Source organism: Pezoporus occidentalis, unplaced genomic scaffold, assembly GCF_034315485.1.
Source record: "Pezoporus occidentalis ecotype Australia unplaced genomic scaffold, CSIRO_AGI_Poc_V1 ctg102, whole genome shotgun sequence".
NCBI classification, from domain to species: Eukaryota; Metazoa; Chordata; class Aves; order Psittaciformes; family Psittacidae; genus Pezoporus; species Pezoporus occidentalis.
In genome coordinates this window covers 1220865-1240867 of record NW_026912801.1, presented here as the reverse complement: position 1 = coordinate 1240867, position 20003 = coordinate 1220865, and the positions used below count along the sequence as shown (strand labels likewise).

Here is a 20003-nt window from a genome sequence, read left to right as displayed (position 1 = left end):
AAACCCCCACAAAAGGCTTCCTGAAACAATCGCGGCGCTGGTGAAGGACAACATTTTTGTGCCCAAAAGAAAACATTTTAATGCGCTACAATCCATTACACATATATTCCTCCATTTCCTTTCAGTAATTATTCATTAGAAAACATTTAACGTCACTGCAGATTTCACACTGGGCAGTCTGCACACAAAGGAGAAGAGTTGGCCCATTTATAAGGGGCTGAGGCCGCCTTTTCTCATCCGAGAAACTCCGAGGCGGGGGGGGGCTGCCGGACACAACGGGCAGGCTAAATTGTGCGGTTAACGGTCAAAGCCCCCCTGCCTACCCTGACACTCATTTAAAGATGACGGGGAACAATAGAGATTTGTTCTTAGCAACTCTTTCTTGTTACGCGGGGTCTACCCGGGCTGCGCCGCGCCGGTCGGGGCATGGAACCGGTGCTGATGCGCGGTTCCACCTGCCGCCGCTCGCTCCTCTGCCCCCCACCTTTCTCCTGGCCCCACTTTAACACAGTGAGACAGGTAAAGGGTATCATTAAAGAGAGTCCTATTCAGCACGTCAGCTCCAATAAAACAATCGCCTGTCGGGTTAATATGAGCGGCTCAGAGTTGGGGTTAGTGCCTGTATGCTTGAGCTTCTGGGGCGGGTTAGGAGAAAACAGCCCTTCTCACCCCAAAATTCCCAGTTCACACCAGTGCTGCCGGGTTTCCAGCACCGATGCGTTCAGGCACCTGACCCGAAGCATAAAACACTTCTTTATCACCTTTTATTTAACCCAACTGCTAGGAAAGCTCCATTTGCTTCATCACCCCTCGTGCACCGAGCAGAGCTGCTGCCCATGGCCCCACACCCCAGCTACTCTACCCGAGGGGAGGAAAGCAACAACAATCAAAGCTCACATGGGAGATTTAAGACACTCTAAACCCCAGCTACAAACCCTGTCAGGCCAGAACACAGACACTTGACTCTTGCTTTCTCTGTCATTGCTTTTTAGATATAAACGCCAGAGTTTTCTTCTGACATGCTTAGGTTTACCACTGCTGCTGGAGCAGAGGCAACCCCTTCATGAATCCTGAATCTGCATTAACTGCAGAACAGGATGTCTTATTCAAAAGCATAAATTGTTGATAAGCTCCACAGCGTATCCCCCAGCTAACAGAGCACAGGGTTCCCAGCTGGAAAGTTAACATTCAGAGTTAAAGCTTCTGGAAGTAAGGAAGAGCAGATGTATTCAACGTCCAGGAACAGGAAGGACAGTCCTTGAGTATCTGTCAGTGCAGATGTTACTGAGAGAGCAGCATTGAACAACAGTATGTTCACATATTGTTATTTTCACAACCACAAATCTTCATTCTTATGCTGTAATTCCAAAATAGGAAAACCTCATGACCCCCCAGTGCAGCACTGCTTTACAGAAACACAAGTGTAAATGCCGTGATGGTGAATTCAAGTCCTTGAGACAGTCAGAAGAGAGAACTAGAGGAAAACTGGACCCAAATACATACTTCTGGGCACAGCAAGAAGGCCCCAGATGAAGTAAGGATTAGTATCACATCTCCCATGGAAGCATTGCACTGCAAACCCCGATGATAAAATCCTTTGGGTACCAGAAAGCAAGGAGAAGCTGGCCTGTGCAATCACTCCTCTCGAGGGAGGTGACAAGTCAGCATCAAAATCAGAAGCAGACAAGATGAAGGATGTGCAGGACAACAAACTGCTGTCCAGAAAAAGGTTACAACTCACATTCCCATAGAAAAGCCAGGCTTTATCCTTGCACAAGAGCCCCCCACCCCCTCCAAAACCATCCGGATCTGCTTTGATAACAACTTCAAACCAGTAATGTGCAGAGGCTGCAGCACAAGATCTAATTCACATGGATTGCAGCAAAGGTCACTCAAATGCTCACGTTGATTTAGAACATGCACTTGCTCTGGGCCTGGTTTGTCAGGCTTGAAGCAGCAGCCGATGCCAAGGCTGCAGTTTTGCACGCAGGAGCTCAGAGGCTGCACCAGAGGAAGCTGCAAGCACAGGCTCATTACGTTACCTGGTGTAAATTTACTGGCAGTGTAGTGTTTTAGCAGAGCTGGCAGCCACAGTAGAGCAGGAACATTCCTGGGAATAAATAGCAAACCTCCTTCAAACTGATCCAGAAAACATCTTTATCAGACCTTCCTTGGTTTAGTTTTCCTGGACCCCCTTGAGCACAAAGCACTTTGCTAACAAAGACAAACATGAAGACGTTAGCAACAGGACACTTAAATCCTTCAGGTAAGAAGGGTCTGGTCATGGTACCAATGAGGAACTTATCACTGCTTGCGGCTCCAAAACCAAGCAAGGGAAAAGGTGAGCACCCTGTGTTGACTAGATACAGCAATGGGGACAGAGAGGAGGGAAAAGGAGCAGCACAGCGATCCCTCTTTGAGCATCCAAGTTCCTTTGGCTCCATAGCAAGCACAAAAGGTGTTGTAGGGACCTCCAGCACGACCCAGCCATCACAGTCAAAGACAGTTAATCTAGTTTTGGTGTTAAGTAAAGATCAAGCCTCCCCAAGCAGTCACATAACAACCACCAGGCTCTCTGGTGTGCATGCAAGCCCCTTCTCCACTGATAAGATAAAAACCCCTCTCTTCTCCAAGCAGGTGAAATTCAGCTCCTTCCTTCCTCCTTGGTTATACCATCCTCCCCCAAACACCCTGGAAACTGTTCTACCCCTCTTCCTTCGAGAGGAAAGGTCTGACCTGCTCCACATAGAGCAGGTCAGACACAAGTTTAACAACTTATCCCTCCTCATTTAACCAGAGAGCCTCATTTTTAAGCACACATTAGCAGAAACCTTTACAAAGAGCTCTGAACTTACCCCCACTCCTTCCATATTGTTACAAAAAGGCAGCCTGAGGTGAGCCAAGCAGGAGAGAGAAAAATAAATTCCTGAAACACAAAACTACACCCTCAGCATACACTCCATCACCAGGCAGAGCTGGCTGGAGGCAGAGGTGACTCAGCTTTTTGCCCTTACTGCTAAAAGGCTACAGCACAGCTGAAGCAGGGAAACTTAATCATCTGAAACAGGCAAAACCTGTTAAAATAGGTAAAATGGGTAAGTGCAGAAGTATGTTTTAAAGGAGCAACAAAACATTAATCACTTCTTAGACTTCATCCTTAACAAAATGAGCAGGCAATGCTGCTTTGGGGTTTTAGGAAGGAGAAACGCAGGTCCCAGCTGTTTTTTCTTGGGAGGATGAATAAAGAAGGAGCAGGTTTAACATCAGGAGGGGCGAAGCAGCAGTGTGGGGTTATGTGACAAAAGCAAAGAAGTTTGGGTTTTATTTTTGTCTGGTAACTGTAATTTATGTCAAATATCTGTTTCCTCATGTAACAGTGGGGAGGAAAACTTCCACAGCAAAGTTGCAAAAGCCCCCAGCTACTGACAGCTGTTAGAGAGTCTGGATCTGTCAAACAAACATGCCTTAAAAGGGGAAGGGAAGAATTAATTATTGTTTTAATTGGATAAAATAATTCCTCCTCTGGCAAAAAAAAAAAGTATTTTCAAGCATTCTTCAAGTATTATTTAAAGGAAATCCCTCATTCCTGTACTGGCACAGTACCTATCACATCCCATGGGTTCTCCTGTATCAATACTGAGGCTTGGATCTGTGAGTGAGGGGCTCCGTTGTCTCTGTTTTCAGCCTATTGGTTTGCAACAAGGACAATCACAATGCAGAGTAATAAACCCGTCAGTGTTGCAATAAGCAAAACTTAAATTGATGTAAGAGCATCACTGCACAGCCAGGCACCCACATCACCTGCCTGTTCAGCAGCCAGCACTTCAACTCACCAAAAGAGATCCCTCCATCCCCCTCTCTGCTACTATGACACATTGAAGCAAACCCACTCTTACCTCCTTTCACTCCATGCTATCATCAGACATAAGATTTGGAAGGAATTAACTACAGCTAATTAAAACCTGAATCCTCTCTTGCCTTTGGTCACTGTATTTCTGGCTCAGTGCATGCAGCTCAAATGTTACTTTCTGACTCTATCACCTTCTACTGGAGGACAATTCCCTTACTTCTCTTTGGCTTCAGCATCATTTGGTCTTCACGGTGCCAGCTGCAGAGCTCTGTGTCCACTGCTGTCCCCTCCTGTTGCCCACAGCAGACCACCTTCACTCCAACTCCTCACCACAGTGACTCAGTGTCCCTCCTTGCTTCAAGCCTCCCCTCCCAGCCTGCACAGGCCTCCCTCTCTTCCTGTGCCAAGCTCTCTCCAGCCCAATGACTTGATGGAGCAGCATTCTGTGCTACTTTTCAACCACGGTTCTCTGAGGACACCACAACTGACCTTCACAAAATGCATCGTGTGTGAACTCTATTGTCCCCCCAAACACAGACACTTCAGTGGGGAAGAGGAGAAAAGGAGGTGCAAAGGAAGCCCTTTTCTTCAGTGGGCTCAACCCACTGATGCTCAAGAAATAACTGGAGGATTAACCAAGTTATCTACAACCAAGCAGATCACAAGATATTCACCACGTCATTCATTTGCTTACGAGTCAGCTCTGGACCAGGAATCACAGAATCAGCTAGGCTGGAAAAGACCTTTCAGATGTCAAGGTTACCTGGATGCCAGTCCTACAGAAACTGTCACCAGGTTTCGTGATGAGATTTGATGGAGACTGCTGGAGGCAGAGTACCACGCCAATACTGTGACCACTGTCCACACAGGCCAGCTTCAAAACTTCCTAAGCACTTAGAAAGACTGAACTGGACTATTTAAGAGACCAGATTCTGTTAGTGATGCAGTACTGCTACAGAGGTCTCTCAGAGTTTTCCCTGGAAGTTTTGTTATGGGAAGAGAAAGTCATCAGCAGAGACCAAGAAACCTGTAGCCTAATGGCAAGAGCTGTTAGAAACCTGTGAGTTTTAATAGCTCGCTGGAGAAAAGCTGCTTTGATCCTGGACTTCCATCTGTCATCTCCTCTGCATTAGCATGCAAGAGAGATGTCACCCCAGTTACAGCTTTCAAGAACCTTCTTTGTCGAAGGCCATGAAATGAAATTAGCCAGCAGAGATGGCAAGTGAACATTCATGGTACACAGGTATCAAGGATAAAAGTTGTTCTTCCCGCTGAAGGCCCCTTGTCCAAGCTAAACATAACACAACGCTTCTGCATCACGAAGTTCTTGATATTTGTGACTCCATTCTATCAGTTGTGTGCTTTAGAAAAATATTATTTCAAAGTCATTATAGCATCACCTAGCCTATGGAAATGCACTACTTAAATATCTACTAATGCAGTTAATAGAAATATCCTATGGAGCTACATCTCCTGCTAGCTGCTAATGCATCTATCACCACAGCCACTAATAATGAAAGTTACCTGGGTATCCATCTTGAATGCTGTTAGAGTCAGCTCTTAACAATTATTCCAGCTAAACCATTCAAAAGGTGCTTTGAACTTGTTTAAGGTCCTTGGTAACACTGTGCAGCAGGCGAGGAGGCTACGTCCTCACCCGAATAAAGCACCATTAATAATTCACTGTGGGAGTTGGGGACTTGGTCCTGTGGCACCTGCATACACTTAGTGGCCACTTTTCCAAGATAAGAACTAGAAACTCTATCTTCCTTGAGATTACGTTGCAAGCACCGGTGATCTTTGATGTGTTGGTTATAAGCATTATATGTTAATTGCAAACTACTGAAATAGGTGAGTGCATCCATCTGCTGCATTATAGCTGGCCCCGGAGTGAGCCCCATCCAGGCTGTGCCAGCGTCTCAGAGCGAGTGGTGGGTGTGCATCTGCTAGTGCACAAACTGGGATGTCAGAGGCTGTAGGAGCGGACACGAGCTGGATGCTTCAAGGTTAATAATGTATATTCTCTAGGTTATAGGATCTCTCTTCCCAGGCTGAGGCTAAGACATGCTTAAAAATTAAAAGTGCAGATATCCTACAAAGGAGGAACAGGTGCTAAGACTACACATGAATCTTTAATGTGATTCCAATTCAGACTAAATTTTACCAACTCTCCTGCATTGCTGCAACGTCTGTGATCCCTCCACCTCACTGTGCAATGTGCTGTCCCCTCTGACAAGGATACAGCCTTCCCCTAAAGAAAACAGAACCTAAAGAGTGTTGTAATAAATGAATACTCAACTCTCACATTCGCATATTGTATTCTCCCTTTTTTTCTCCAGGGTCCTGACGTGTTGTAACCAGATCTGAGGAGAGGCACTCCTACCTCTGCTGGCATCCGTGCTGCACCGTCCTCATGCTCAGTCCCACACACATTACCTGATGAAAAATAGACCTCGAGCTCCAAGTGTTCTCCAGAGCTGCTTAAATAAAGACAGAGAAAACATTTATTAAAGTCTTTCAAGATTTATCTAGCAAGATATATCTACCAATTCATTCCCCGTTACGTATTGTGTGGTGCAGCTAAAGGACATGTGCATATTTATACATGAAGCACAGCAAAGCAGAATGCAAAGCTATGCACAACGAAGAGTGAGGAGTGCTCACATGAGCAGCAGCAAAGGCTCAGGCTAACAGTCCCTCAGACTGCCTTCTGTAGCTCCTGTGCACACCTGCCTCATAGGGAATGCTGATAAACACTGCAAAGCCACTCACTTTAGATCTCAGGCACCTGAATAATAAATAGATGAAAAGTATATAAATGATACACAGATGAAGAGAATAATACATAGATGAAGAGTATATGAATGTGTATTGCTGACTTCAGGGCAGAAACTCTGAGGAAACTCATTAGTTGATGTATGACAAGCAATCAGAGTGGAGTTGACTGTGTCACTGAGTGTTAACAAGAGATGGAAAACCAAAGTGGGCTCACACCCAGTCGAACCCTCAGAACTGTTATACTGATCCCTCACAATCGCTTATTTTGCTGACAGGAGCTTTTGCACCCATCCTCATCTCAAAATCCCTGCTTTTTTTACACACACAGGGAGGTATGTTTTCAGTAACCTGGCCTGGGATGTTTGATGGGCTATGGTGCTGTTACCTTGACCAACAATAAAAGTACTGTTACTCTTTCTGGCAGTTACAACCTTGAAGTCGCCACCAGACAAAGTATGCAACGGATCTCTCCATGCCATCCACTCTCAGTGGGGAATGAAGGGAGTTAAAAACAAGCATGGAATTAAAAGAAGGAAATCATATTCTTTGCTGCCAAATGCAAAATGACAATGTTGTGCTTGGAGTCAAGTTGCTCTGATGGACAGATACTGATGGGGCTCTCCAAATAGTCTTTGCAACTCAGGCTTGAAAACTGAACCCAGAATCCTGCTTTACTCCAGTGCCCACATGGGTGAAACGGAGATGGGAATACTGCATTGCATACAGACAGTTCATGGAGGTCTCTCACCCAGGAAATCATTGTAGCGTGCCCTGGACATACTGCAAGCACAGCACTCGGGTACCTGGGCTGATTACAGAGGGAACAGTTCAGTGGCTGGAAGCAGCTTCATGCCGCAGTACCTCTGTGCAGAGAGATCACCTTAAGAGATTACTTATTTCAGGAGTTCAGATTCCTGCCTTCCTGTGACATGATGAATGACTTTTAAGTAACATAATATCTGGTTTCCTCCTCTCTCACACACGCATTTCATTGCCAGCTGTCTTCAGTGACCAGATCCGAAAGGATTGTTTGCAGTCAAAAGGGAAAGAGAAATACTTTACCGTGTGCCCAGCCTCCTCTTGTTCATATTTAATTGAATTCCTGCTGGTGTTAAAATAGTTATCAATTATTCACCCATGTACTCATTCATCCCAAACATCCCGAGTGATAAACAGGACTGCTCTGCTGCTCTGCTAAAATCCCAAATACTTTCATTTTCCTTTTTAATCTGTTCTCCACATCACTGCAAGCTGGCTGGTGAATTATACAGGCCTGTCCTGTATATATTATTTAAAGAAGAAAGCAGGCTAGCAGGCAAGGTACAATAGCGGTGCTGTGTCAGAAGGTAGCATGGGGCAGATCCATCAGCTTAGGACCTGAGTCTCTCCCATCACTGCTGGGGCCGGTGATGGCTGAACAGCACTGAGAAAAAACTCCTCTCCTTTCAACCCAGCAGCTCAGAGCCCTCTTTCAGCCCCAGTTTTAACATTTGAAAAGAGTATTTTTTGACTAGCTAAATTAAATCCTCCACATCTTTTGTTTATAACCCACATTCTTTCTGGAGCCAGTTGAGAGGAAACAAACAAAGCAGACAAAAAAACCCCAGAGGGAACAGGAGATAATTTGATCCTGGTGAAACACAGCGCAACCGCAACCTGCTCCCTGTGAGTCTCTCCAAACCACACTGTGCTTACGTGGTAGTGCAGGAACCCACGAGCAAATGTTTCAAGCTGCAAAGGCTCTGTCATTGTAAGATTGGAATACATCATTTTCACGTTGCATATCAGCACACTGAGCAGCAGATGTGCCACCAATACACGACTACTTGACAGAGCCAGGGCAGTCCCCCTGATAGCCAGCATGCTTTAAGCTTTAAAACCTGCTGAGAAGAGACTGTTACAAACACAAGCCTCTTTTCCTTCCAACTCTTTACTATCAATCCAGGATGGCCAAGACAATCCATGTATCTTACACAGTAAAGCGCACAAGCCATGGAACCATGAATGTAGCCCATCAAAAAGTTCGGCTTCACAAAACAAACCTGAAATCATGCAGATGTAACACAACCTACTGAACGATTCACTCACTGCCCCGGGTTCCTACCTGTGCCATGGGACTTGTTTTACATTTGAAGTTTCACTGGCATCACTCAGAATGGTATTTGGAACAGGAAAATCCACCTTCCCAGGGCCTGGGTCTTGTGGTCTTCTCATGGATTTGGCATTTTAGGAAATAAAACAAAGAAGAGAAAACATCATGTCTGACAAAATGTTGTCTATAACTTTGTCATCATGCCATGCAGTACAATAAACCCTTGCTCTTCTCACTTCCTTTTAAAATGAACCCATCCTTCTGTTTGTACTTGAAATGAGGAGGAATTTCTTAGAACAGGGATGTAACTCAGGATTTCACCCTGAGCTGGAAAGCATTCAGGAATGTACGCAGCAAGCAGTGCTGGGACTTAACTGGAGTGCTGGGACAACCAGAAGTTAATTAGTACAACAAATATGGAAGTGATATTTTTGTCAGCTTTGTTCCTCTGCTAACAACAGAGGGGTGACATGTAAAGCGTTTTAGCCCTGTAGCTGAAAAGGGGTCATTATGGTCCAGAGAAGGTGTCTGTCAGCCCTGGAAGCTCTCTGCTGGCTCCATGCATGTCAGCCCAGGAGCAGTGGCTGTGCATGAGCAGAGGGGCTCAGCACACAGGACACAGCTTTGTGAGTGACGACAGAAACAAAATCAGGTGGCTTAGACAGACCAGAAGATTTGATTTTCAATTATGTTTGGATAATAACTGGGAATGACAAATCCATTTATTAGGATTTAATAAATGAATGTGTAATTTACCCACCATGGGAGCCTATGTCTGCACAGAAATAGGACTGATAGGGTCCGTCAGGATTTGTGACCCCTGCATGCAGCTCTCTGCTTGGCCACAAGCCTCTGGTGTGAATTTACCCCCAAAATGCTTATTGCACACAGGATAATGCCTTACAAAGCAAGTGTGTGTCTAAAATGCCTAGAAACCAGCCTGCTTTCCAGGATCCGAGCCACTAAAGTTTACCCCACCTCATCCTTTCCACAGCATTGTACTGTAGCACATAAATACACCCTTAAAGCTTCAGTTCCACATGTGTAAAACACAACTAAGAGGACTTCCCCCCTTTGCACAATTGCTGTGAATATTCAAACATGCATTGCTCTGCAGTGCCCAAATGCTAACGTACAAGAGAGCCCTTAAAAATCCCAAGTGCAGATCCATGGTTTCTAGGGGCATGGAAAGCTGTAATAAATCTATTTCAATCTCACTTCTCATGCAGGTCACTAAATCTGTGCCTATAATATTAGGAGTGTGCTGGCTAACTGGCCACAAGCTATACAAAAGCCTTTTCTCTCCAAGTTCAATCAAAAGGACAACAGCATATGACAGACCCCTTGTATCTTTTGGTATTTTAGCCTGTCACAGCAGGGACCTCCTGTAGCGCTAGGAAAAGAGGGGTTTTCTGCTGGCCAAGCTAAAGCTAACAAAAATACCTAATGAGTAGAGGAGCTGAGCAGCTCATGCATTTAGCTATGTCTAAAGTAGCATGTGCACATGGAATGTGGGCAGGAAAATTGAAATTCCAGAGCTGCTATGAGATATACCTTCAAGTGACTGGTTGCACTGACAAAACCCACTATTTCTGGTAACTCTTTTTACTTCCATTAAAAATATTTGGGAGGGAAATGATATCATTCCTCCCCACCCCCATTTTCTCTCTAGAATAGGGGAAATTCTGCCCTACAGCCTGAACACTGTCACTGACTCGTGTCCTGCAAGCTCCTGCTCTGACTCTTCCTTTTCTCCCTCTTGCACTGGTTTCTCTCCCTGCTGACCTCCATCGCTCTCACCCTCTGTGGTGAGACTCAGTGCTGCAGGTGTAACATGCTTCAGAAGAAACTTGCTAGGAGAAGTAAGGCACAACTGACTTTTGGTCTGGAAAGGATCCCATACACAGGCCAAGGAAAGCAGTCAGGAAGGGACAGTGACTGCCTAAACACCGGGTAATCCTTGTTCTTTTTCCCCAGGACAATCCTAGCCTATAGGCTTGATGACATCATTTCCATGATAAGTATCTGTTAATCAAACACACAATAATATATAATGACTGAATGCAAGCTGTTGGAGCTCTCCAATGGAGTTCCTGCCATTCCAGAGGGACACTTGTCTTGGATTCCTACACACATGTAGGTGAAAACCTGCCCAGTTTGATTCTGCGTGTCACAGCTCATTAGAGAAGTGCTGTAGTTTATTTATCTGACCTTAAGCAAAGCTGCAGAGGGAGCTGCAGCACATGCAGATGTATTAAAGGAAATGTCCTGTGGAAGAAGTTATCTGTTAACCTTACCTGTAAAGGGAAACTTGCATCTGAAAGACCAGTAATTAATCAGAGCCTTCTGTAAGTGGGAAACTTGGTTCCATGACCTTTAATCCAAAGAGGAGTATCACTGATGTATTTCCTCCTTCAGTACCTCTGGCAAAGCAAAAGATTCAATAAAACCTGACTTACGCTTGCAGCCTACTGCTGCCTCACTATGAGCACAAGGAATGGTTTTACAAGCTTTTTATGGCTGAAGTCTGTAAGTAAGGGTGGTGAGATGGGCTCCTTCACTGGCATGGATTGGTCTGTCCTTCCCCATGACAATTCAGTGCATGATCATTTATAATAGAGCAACATGCAGCTGTGTAACAGGATGCTTCAATTCCTTCTTTATTCGGCGGTGTCTCCATGGAAAAGCACCACCTGAGGGTGACAAGAGTGCTTGCTTCATGACAGAAGAAAGGCCAGATGCTCTGTTACAAAGCCCTGTTCAGGTAATCAGAGGTATCTTCATTTTGAAGTTCTGAATAAAGCTTCCACTCAGGAATTTTGGGAAAACTTTCAGGAGTTTCTTCCATTTGCATGACTAGTGACTGCAAATCTATTGAAAGCTATCTTAACAATTGCATATGAATCTACCCCAGGCAGTCTGAGCTCTTCATCACCACCTTATGCCTACATGCTGATTTTCAGCATAGAAGTGTATGTAGTGGCAAGGTTCCACAGGTGCAGGATCAGGTCACACTCTAATTAATGTACATGTCACCAGCAACAGGTGCCTTTTAAATAGTGCACAGCTCAAAGCAGTAAAACTATTTTAAAAGCAAAGCCTGGAACCAAAACCTGTTGTTTCAGGAAACTTTGACTCTGTCATGCCAATGTATATGAGCTATCTGCATTAAATTGTGTTTAATTTAACTCTAGAACTATAGGGCCCAATTAAAAATAATGAGGCCTGTCTCCAACTGTCAGCCTCAATTAGAGATAATGGGAACTGATAGCTCCTGGAATAGATTCATTTTTGTCTGATAGACGCACAGGGGCAGGGGTCTTGGCAGGGGTCATTGGAATAGACCTGCCAACAAAACATGGGTCATTCAAGCTTAAGGAGTCTTAAGGAACCTAGTTATTAAATAAGGAAGTAGGAAGTAAATCAAATCCAAAAGCACATGAATAACCCCAAGAGATTCGTTTTGCTGTTACATACCCGGATATTGCGATTTATCTGACCATTAAACTGCCCATTCTAAACCAGCAAGATATAGACTGCACAAAGGTTAAATCTATTTGGCAAAAGGAAAACTAGAGAAATAAGTGCCCAACTTCGTATCCCAGTGCCAGTTTTCAGGAGTTTAGCAGGATCAATATTTTCCTCGGGTAATGCTCCAAAAATTGCTGAGCTTTCATTTTACGTAAGAGTTATAAAAAAAAAATCATAGAGTGGTTGGAAAATAAACCCAGGAAAAGTAATTTGAATGCATTAAGAACCCTCTCTGTCTTGATAGACATTACATATGATGAGCAGATTAGTTCCTATTCAGCCTCAGCAATAAAAATAGGAGATCTGTCATCTTTTGCTAAGCGCTTTCAAGGCAAATTGAGAAACGTGCCCGAGAGAAGCGAAACCATTTGTCCTTGAAGAACATGAATGGGTGACACGGCGCCTGACAACGCTCAGGCACTAGACAGTCCCTGTCATTTTAGATGAGTAATTCATCTTGAGCTGAGAGGGGGATGTGGAGCTCTGTTGACTGTTTCTTCGCTGGAATGACAGTCAGTGTGTGTGAGCACCCCTTGGGCACCGCCCGAGACTGGGAACCTCTCCCAGGAAATGCCTGCGCATCCACTGTCAGCAGCAGTGACTGCAGCTCACGTTGGGCGCTGCTGACACGCCGTGCCTGGGCTCGCCTTTTGTTTCCCTCTGAAGATACCTTTTTAATCTAATGATATCTTTCTCAATGTCTAACGATGCTCCTGCAACGTGCTGCCAATGGCACTTTATCCTCTGCCCCCTCCCCCTTGTCACCTACAGTCCTGCTTTGCATTCTAAGTGTGTTCTCCGTGACTCCTGAGGAAAGGCAGAACAAAGTTGAGCATTTGAGCCTCTCCCCAGTGGGACTCTGAAGGAATGTGCCCATTTATAATCTGACCTGTTAGTTTCTTCATCCTTCCCTCCTTGTACGCTAAGAACCTCAAGAGAAGACTCTGGCCACGTTAGAACAACACAAATGTGTCATTGCTAAAGTACAACGTAGGGTCACTGGCAATACAAAGGACCAGTGTTTTCCCCTTCCTCCAGTGTCTTCCCCTGGTTGAAAGCATGGGAGGCAGTCACCCCTGGCTCTAGGGGACAACCTGCTTGACTTGACCCATATATCTGTTTATGACTCCATGGCTACACTCACATGGGGATCAGCCTAGGCAGGAAGATCTTTGGAGCCTGAGCCATGACTATCCCTGCATGCACAGAAGAACTTTGTATAGATTTCAATCACAATCCTTAGTTTTAAAAAAACTAACATAAAAATGCCTGCATTTCCTCTAGTTTGAAGTATAGCCAGCTCACGGCATGCAGGTTCTTAAAGGGATCACAATGGGGATGCCTGACTTTCTTCAGCAGGTGCATCCCCTGAATCGATTCCTATTGCTCCACCGAATGCCCTCAATTTGGAATAAAACTGAGATGTTGCTATCACTTAGAGGTGAAGACTGTCACCAACAGAATAACCAGACGTTTATCTTACACTGCCACTTGAAGAGAGTTCAAAATACAAAGAAACTCAGCAGGCAGTCGATGAATTCCCCACGGCCCCATCTTAGGAAAAAGGAACAGAACCTTATGGAAAGAAGAGAAAGAGACACATAATTCATCTGGAAGATAGCAGAGATTTTCCTTTTTCCTGTTGAGTGGCTCTGGCTTTGAGCAGGCTGTACTGGAGCACTCCCCATTCAGTCAGTCACCTACATACTGTAGCAGAAACTGCCAAACAAGTGGTTTATTCTCTTGTGACAGTAACCCAGGAAACAAATCTATGATGACACTGTTACATGCATTCGTGAACTTAGTGGCCTTGTAGGTCACTGGACAAATCTCTCTAAACTGAACTGTTGACAGTTCTTTGCAGGGTTCCCCACAGGAAACTGAAGGTTAATTGACCATTCTTTCAAACCATGAAATGCTTTTGAAAATGTTAGTTTTAAGTCTCATAGGCTAAAATCTGATGAAACAGCGTGTCTGTACCGTGGTGTCTCCCAATTACTGAAATGAAGAATTCTGCTCAGGGAAGGTGCAGAAAGGGTTTAATTGGACTTGTGTGCCATGGAAACAGGAAACACCCCTCATCTAAACTGTGCTATTCTTTAGAGCAGAGATGCTGAGGTAGCAGGATACCTGCTAGAGCAGCTGTACATAGAGCTGACTACTTCTTCATTACCTTAACTTGATGATGGTCTTATTTAGAGAGGAGATCTTAACTTTTCAGTCTTAGATCCTTAGAAAAGTATGCACATGCTTATCTTCACTCATATGGATAGCCTCACTGACTTGAAAGGAATTATCCCAGTGTTGCTTTCTGCAGGATGCTTCCACCTGTAAACTTACACTTATGCAAACACCAGGAATCCCAGGAAACACTCAGTGCTCTTGAACGACTGGCAGGCAAGCAGATTTGCTTTTATGAGCTACAACACACACATAAACCAAGTTACATATTCACCTAAGATTTACTGAAGCTAGGAGGAAAATGGAAATCAATCATCCTGTCACAGCTTGTGAAAGTCCTTTATCATAGTGTCTTGGGGCTTTACACATTTGGAGCATTGCCCTGACATCCTGTGGGTGTGATTTTTTTATTGAAGATAAAATGTGTCAGTGTATGTGCTGAAGATGCTGCTGAAATAGAAACTAAGAAAAATGGTGTATTTGTTATTAATGTCTTTCTCCAGAAACCCTGAAGAATATTCAAGTGCTTCTAGTCCTGGCTGATAAGCCTGATGTGATCAAGGAGATTTGAGTTCTGCACCATTTAAAACCCCAAACTAGACTATGGCCCTTTCTCTAGCTGTTGTCTTGTCACTGTATTTCTATGTAAGAAATAGCAGTTTACACGTGGCCAGATTGTGATCTTCAGATGGTGTCTGTCTCTGCACAGCTCAGGGTGTAACATACTGGGCAAACTTCATTCCATTCTGTCAAGGCTGGATGATACAGCAGCCTTGCTGGGAAGCAAGGTGGACCCATCAGTTATGATCCACATGTCCATCACTGTGTGAACTAAAAGGACTAAAATCATTTAGTCTTTTAAGGGCTGAATATCCAGCTGTGCCTCCAACTGAGGCAATAAATAGCCCCCCAGAGATGAATTTCCCAAAGTACTTATGCAGTCGACATTGCTTCTATAATAAGAAGTTGTGTATTTACCCAAAGCTGAATGTAGGTGCCTGTAAGGTTTTACCTTTTTTCCTTTCCTATTTTTAAATCTATAAAAAGGAAAAGCTTCCTGTCAGCACAGATATGGACAAAAGCATTCACTGACGTTATCCACACAACACAACCCATGGAGATCTGCTGGAAACAATCAGGAACATTACTTTAGGGAAAGCTCATTACTACAATGAGACCTACACACCATTCTCTGCAGTGTCCTTCAGCTGTAAATAACCCCCAGTCTACAAAAGAGCAATAAAGAGATCAAACCTGACAATTGTGTCTGCAGCACGCTCTGCTGAAGTAGTTGCTTTCTGTTGACAAACTCGATTGGAAATCATCTCCATCACTGACCAGTAGATGGATTTCCTTCTATATCTGTAAAAAAGAGAACTTTAAAAGTATACATTTTATCCCCAAAATGCAAAATAAAAGAATTACTACCATGCTTACATAGGTCAAGGATTTGCTCTAACTTCACTGTCTAAATTTAGCATGAAAAATTCAGGGTGACAAAAGTTTTTATTCCAACCTTTTACATCTACAGGTTTTAAGAAGGGAATAATTACCTTTCGCACATCCTGATACTAATTGTCACACATGGCACATACACACGTCTGGATCTACAGGCAACTGAATGGCTCAACGAAGCAATTTTAGCTTCAGTCCCACTTTTCCTTTTTCTACACTCCTGTATTAGGCACGGTACTTCTGGAAGTGGCTATTTTCCTGGAGGCTAAATGAAAATACACTAAAACTGCTCCTTAATGAGATTTTGAGGGTTAAAATCTGCTACAGCCTGTGATAAGAGCAATTATGTTGGACATCTGAAGTGGTGGAAAACATGCCAACCAACCAGAATTCTCTTGTCACACACTTACTTCATGATATTTTGTATAATAACCACAGCACTACACAATTACACTATCTATAACATATGTTTTGCCCCCAAACGGACATGTATTAAGGCAAAATATTCTTGTAGTCTACTCACAAAGATAAAACTGGGCAAGACTTAGGTTTAAATGGCTTGATTATAAACAGACTGTCAGGCTTTGAGCGTCCTTTGGGTTTTGTGGTGCTGCCAGATCTTAGAGCACCTCTAACAACATCTGTATTATCTCTGTAACAGAAGCCCCAGACCCATTTTTCCAGGCACTCTGCAAATGTACAGTAGTGAGATGGTTTCAGCCACAGAGGAAATCACATACCAAATGCATAGCTCTGTTTAGTATTTTAGAGAAATTCTAAGACACCTACAAGTACAGCGGGAACAGCTGAGGTGAGCAGAGCAAATACCCCCAACTTGTTGTTTTCAGAACTTCACAATTATTCTGTAACACTGCAGTTCCTAAGTATGAACAGTTTCACATTAAAAACAGTGAGTAGGTCAGTGGCAGCTTTAACTTCATGGCCATCCACTGCAGCAATTCATCTCCATGAGGATGAAGATTCATTTCTTCCATGCCAGACTACCAGCACTTCACACCGAGCAACACAACTTCCTCCCTCCTGAAACGAGAACAGCAGGTCTTAGGTCTAGGAACAAGAACAAATACTCAGGAACTGCCAAACCCTTTCTAAAGAAATCACCATTTGTTTGTTGCCTAAAGATGCAATAAAACAATAACAGAAAAAAAAAAAAAGGCTAAGAAAAGCAGTAATTGCTTTAGAAAGTGAAAGTGGGATCCTAAAGGGAGTGAAAACCAAGTCTGCCTTTGTTTGGGATATATAATATCAAACTTTTCAGCAGTAAAGGCATTTTAAAGTGTTGCTTTTCCTGCCCAAGCCAGGCACTAGGACCTCCAGTGTCTCTGCCGTACCTTAGCATGAGGAAAGCCTTTTTGTCCGTTACATCCATGCATGTAATCAGCGATTGTGCCTTTTGTAAACCTCAGATTCACCATCTGTATGCTCCCAAGTGGCCAGTGGAGCACTAAACCCCCATCCCCATGGGATTAATCTGCAATTTCACACCAAATGATTTTTAAGGATAATTTGTTACGATACAGTATTCTAAAATGAAAAAGAAACGGTCAAAGCTTTTGCATTGTGATGAGAGGAGGGAGCTGTGAAGTTCCCTCTGTTAAAATGGGGTGTACAGAATCCACTTGCATAGGAGCTTCATTCAGATACAAACACAAAATGTCTCAGGAAAAGAACCTTTGGGTAATTAAAACAGCTGCCTTTTGGTTCTGAGGGGAAGAATACAAACAGAAACAGACAATCTGGGCACTGTAGGGGATGAGGTGTAACTTCCCATCTCATTCAGGGACTGAGGAACTGCATGAGGAAGTTGCAGTTTAAAATGTACATAGAATATTTCACTCTTGTACTGAGGCAAACTGAGGGATGAATTGCAAAGGCACTGAGTAAACAAGGAAGAGCTAAAGAATCCACTCTGTCACATAAAACAAAGCCGGACTGAAGAGTGCAAGGAAATAATTCCTTTTAAAGAAGTGCTACCTGCATTTAGAACCCCCATTTCACTAAAGAGAGGGCACTGATCTTAATTCACATCATCATTTCCTCCACACATTTTAGATACTCAGCAGAAAAAGGATGAAAACTACAAAGTGAGGAATAAGATCCAGGGTCAGGACACACATGTCCTTTAACAGAACAGTTGATGAGTAAATACAAAGCTGCTTCCCAGCCATGCTGGGCTCTGCATAGAAACAAGTCCCAGACCAAACTGGTCTGAGGTGGGGGAAGAATCTGATTTTACACCCTAAATAGATGGAACATTGAGGTCTTCACAGAGTTCTCACAGATTTCTGCTTTTGAGGGTTCAAGTCTCCCTTGCTTTTTTCTCCTTGTCTGCTAAAGCACACTTGAGAGTGTGGAAAAGAAACCAAACTTGTTTTATGATGACCTCAGCTGGCAGCGAAATGAAATCAGTTCATCACCCAAAGGAAGTTAGTGCAGGTTAAATTATAGCCTACAGAAACTGGAGATCATTTAGGAGAAATTCACATGCAAGAAAGCCAATGCCTTCATAAAGCAAATCCCTCTTTTGCCTCTGTTCTTTTATTGCATTATTTATTTGCTACCAATTAGTCACTCCGAAGAAAGGGAGAATTTAATTGCTGAACATTATGTTCTCTTAAAAGCTACATGTGATTTTACAGGCCACCAAAATAAATTACATAGAAACTGGATGCATACAAATACCTAATACACATTTCTCTGCTAATATTCACTATAAAAATAACCTCAGCTGTGTCACGTGAACTTGTCCCATTCCTTCACTTAGACAAGCCTATAAATTAATATTTAAAAAGATAAATAATAATAAATATAAAATTACATTTTAATTTAAGAAACTTAGCTAATGCATGTAAGAAACAATACATACTGATATTCCTGTTCCTGCTATTCCCTTGGACAGCAGAATGTCTCCAGTGTAACGTTAACTGGTGAGAAAACACCTAAACCAAGAAGAATTGGTTACAGTCAATCTCTGTATGTCCAATATTTGATTTGCAGCTTACCTGGATTCCAGCTTCCCGCATAACCCAGAACAGTCAAAGAATTCCCCCCAAATATATGGAAGTAACAGCAAAACCACGCACAGTGACTTCTCAGGGCAATGCTTAGTGAGGAAACTCTGTTCAAAACTGCTTGGCAATTTTAAGGGTGTTTTAGCTGTTAACTGGCAGACTCCACCACTTGCTCTGCTCAAATCACCAAACCCAGCCTGCAGATACCCATGTGCATGTTTCCCAAGGAACACTGCACGTCCCTGTTATGGAGTCATGGAGTAATTTAGGTTGGAAGGGACTTCAAGAAGTCCTTGCCCCAAACCTGTGCCCAAAGCAGGTGGAGGGCAGCCAAATTCTAAGTGTCTCCAAGGGCAGAGACCCACCACCCCTCTGTGCCCCGCTGCAGCGGTGGACTACCCTCATTGGGAAGACTTTCCTCCTAATAATGAACTAGAACTTCCCTTGTTGCAACTCGCTATGCACTCTTCTAAGTGCCCCCAGAGGCTAAGCTCTTTATCCCTTGACATTTCAGCCTAAGCTCCCCCAGTGAGCAGGATGGGTATAAACCACCCTTGGTCTCTTTACCTGTTATAATCTGGCCCCTCCAGGCAGGAGGTATGCAAATCACCTGACTGAGAGAAGGGAATCCATGCCCTGAATGGGCTACAACAAGGAAAGCAGCCAAGCGGAAAGTCCAACACAATGGCTCGAGTAGATTCCATGCAGGTCTCAAAGCCTTGGCCGGCTTTATCTTTGCCCCCCCCCCCCCCCCGCAAATATTAAGCTCCAGGAATGCACTTTAAAAAGTGGCATTTTTGAAGTTTCGAGGTAAGTATGTAACGAGTGTAAGATGAACCTGGAGTAAGTTACAAGACCCAGCAAAACCTATTGCTGCAACTAGGGGAACGCTTGCAACTGGGCAAACTCTGTGCTTAGGCACGAGCACCGCTATGACTTCTTTTGTTCTGCTTTTGGTTCTCCAGATGTGCTCAGCCTTGATGCTGAGAAGTATTGATCATTCTTTCTATTGACAGTAATTAACAGAGAGAGATTTGATGTTCATCAAAGTGAACAGATTCTCATTAAGAGTGGAAGATCTCCC

The 20003-nt window shown here is 43.7% G+C and overlaps 1 protein-coding gene across 6 annotated transcripts in view; it reads right to left on the bottom strand.

Annotated features, from left to right (window-relative positions):
- Window positions 1-15795, bottom strand: part of MYO1H (myosin IH) — a 37112-nt gene extending 21317 nt beyond the window's left edge. The window contains exon 1 of one of the 6 annotated variants that reach the window (XM_062615463.1): window positions 15687-15795. Coding sequence is in view for 2 of the 6 variants with exons in the window: in XM_062615428.1 (XP_062471412.1) it covers window positions 2856-2870 (15 nt within the window). In the remaining 4 variants the exon portion in view is untranslated. Of the gene's footprint in view, window positions 1-2042; window positions 2215-2855; window positions 2999-4613; window positions 4750-6233; window positions 6328-8670; window positions 8691-15686 lie in introns of those variants that run through there. The other 5 variants (XM_062615449.1, XM_062615437.1, XM_062615471.1 and 2 more) reach the window with 5 other exon arrangements.
- Window positions 15796-20003: the final 4208 nt, after the last annotated feature.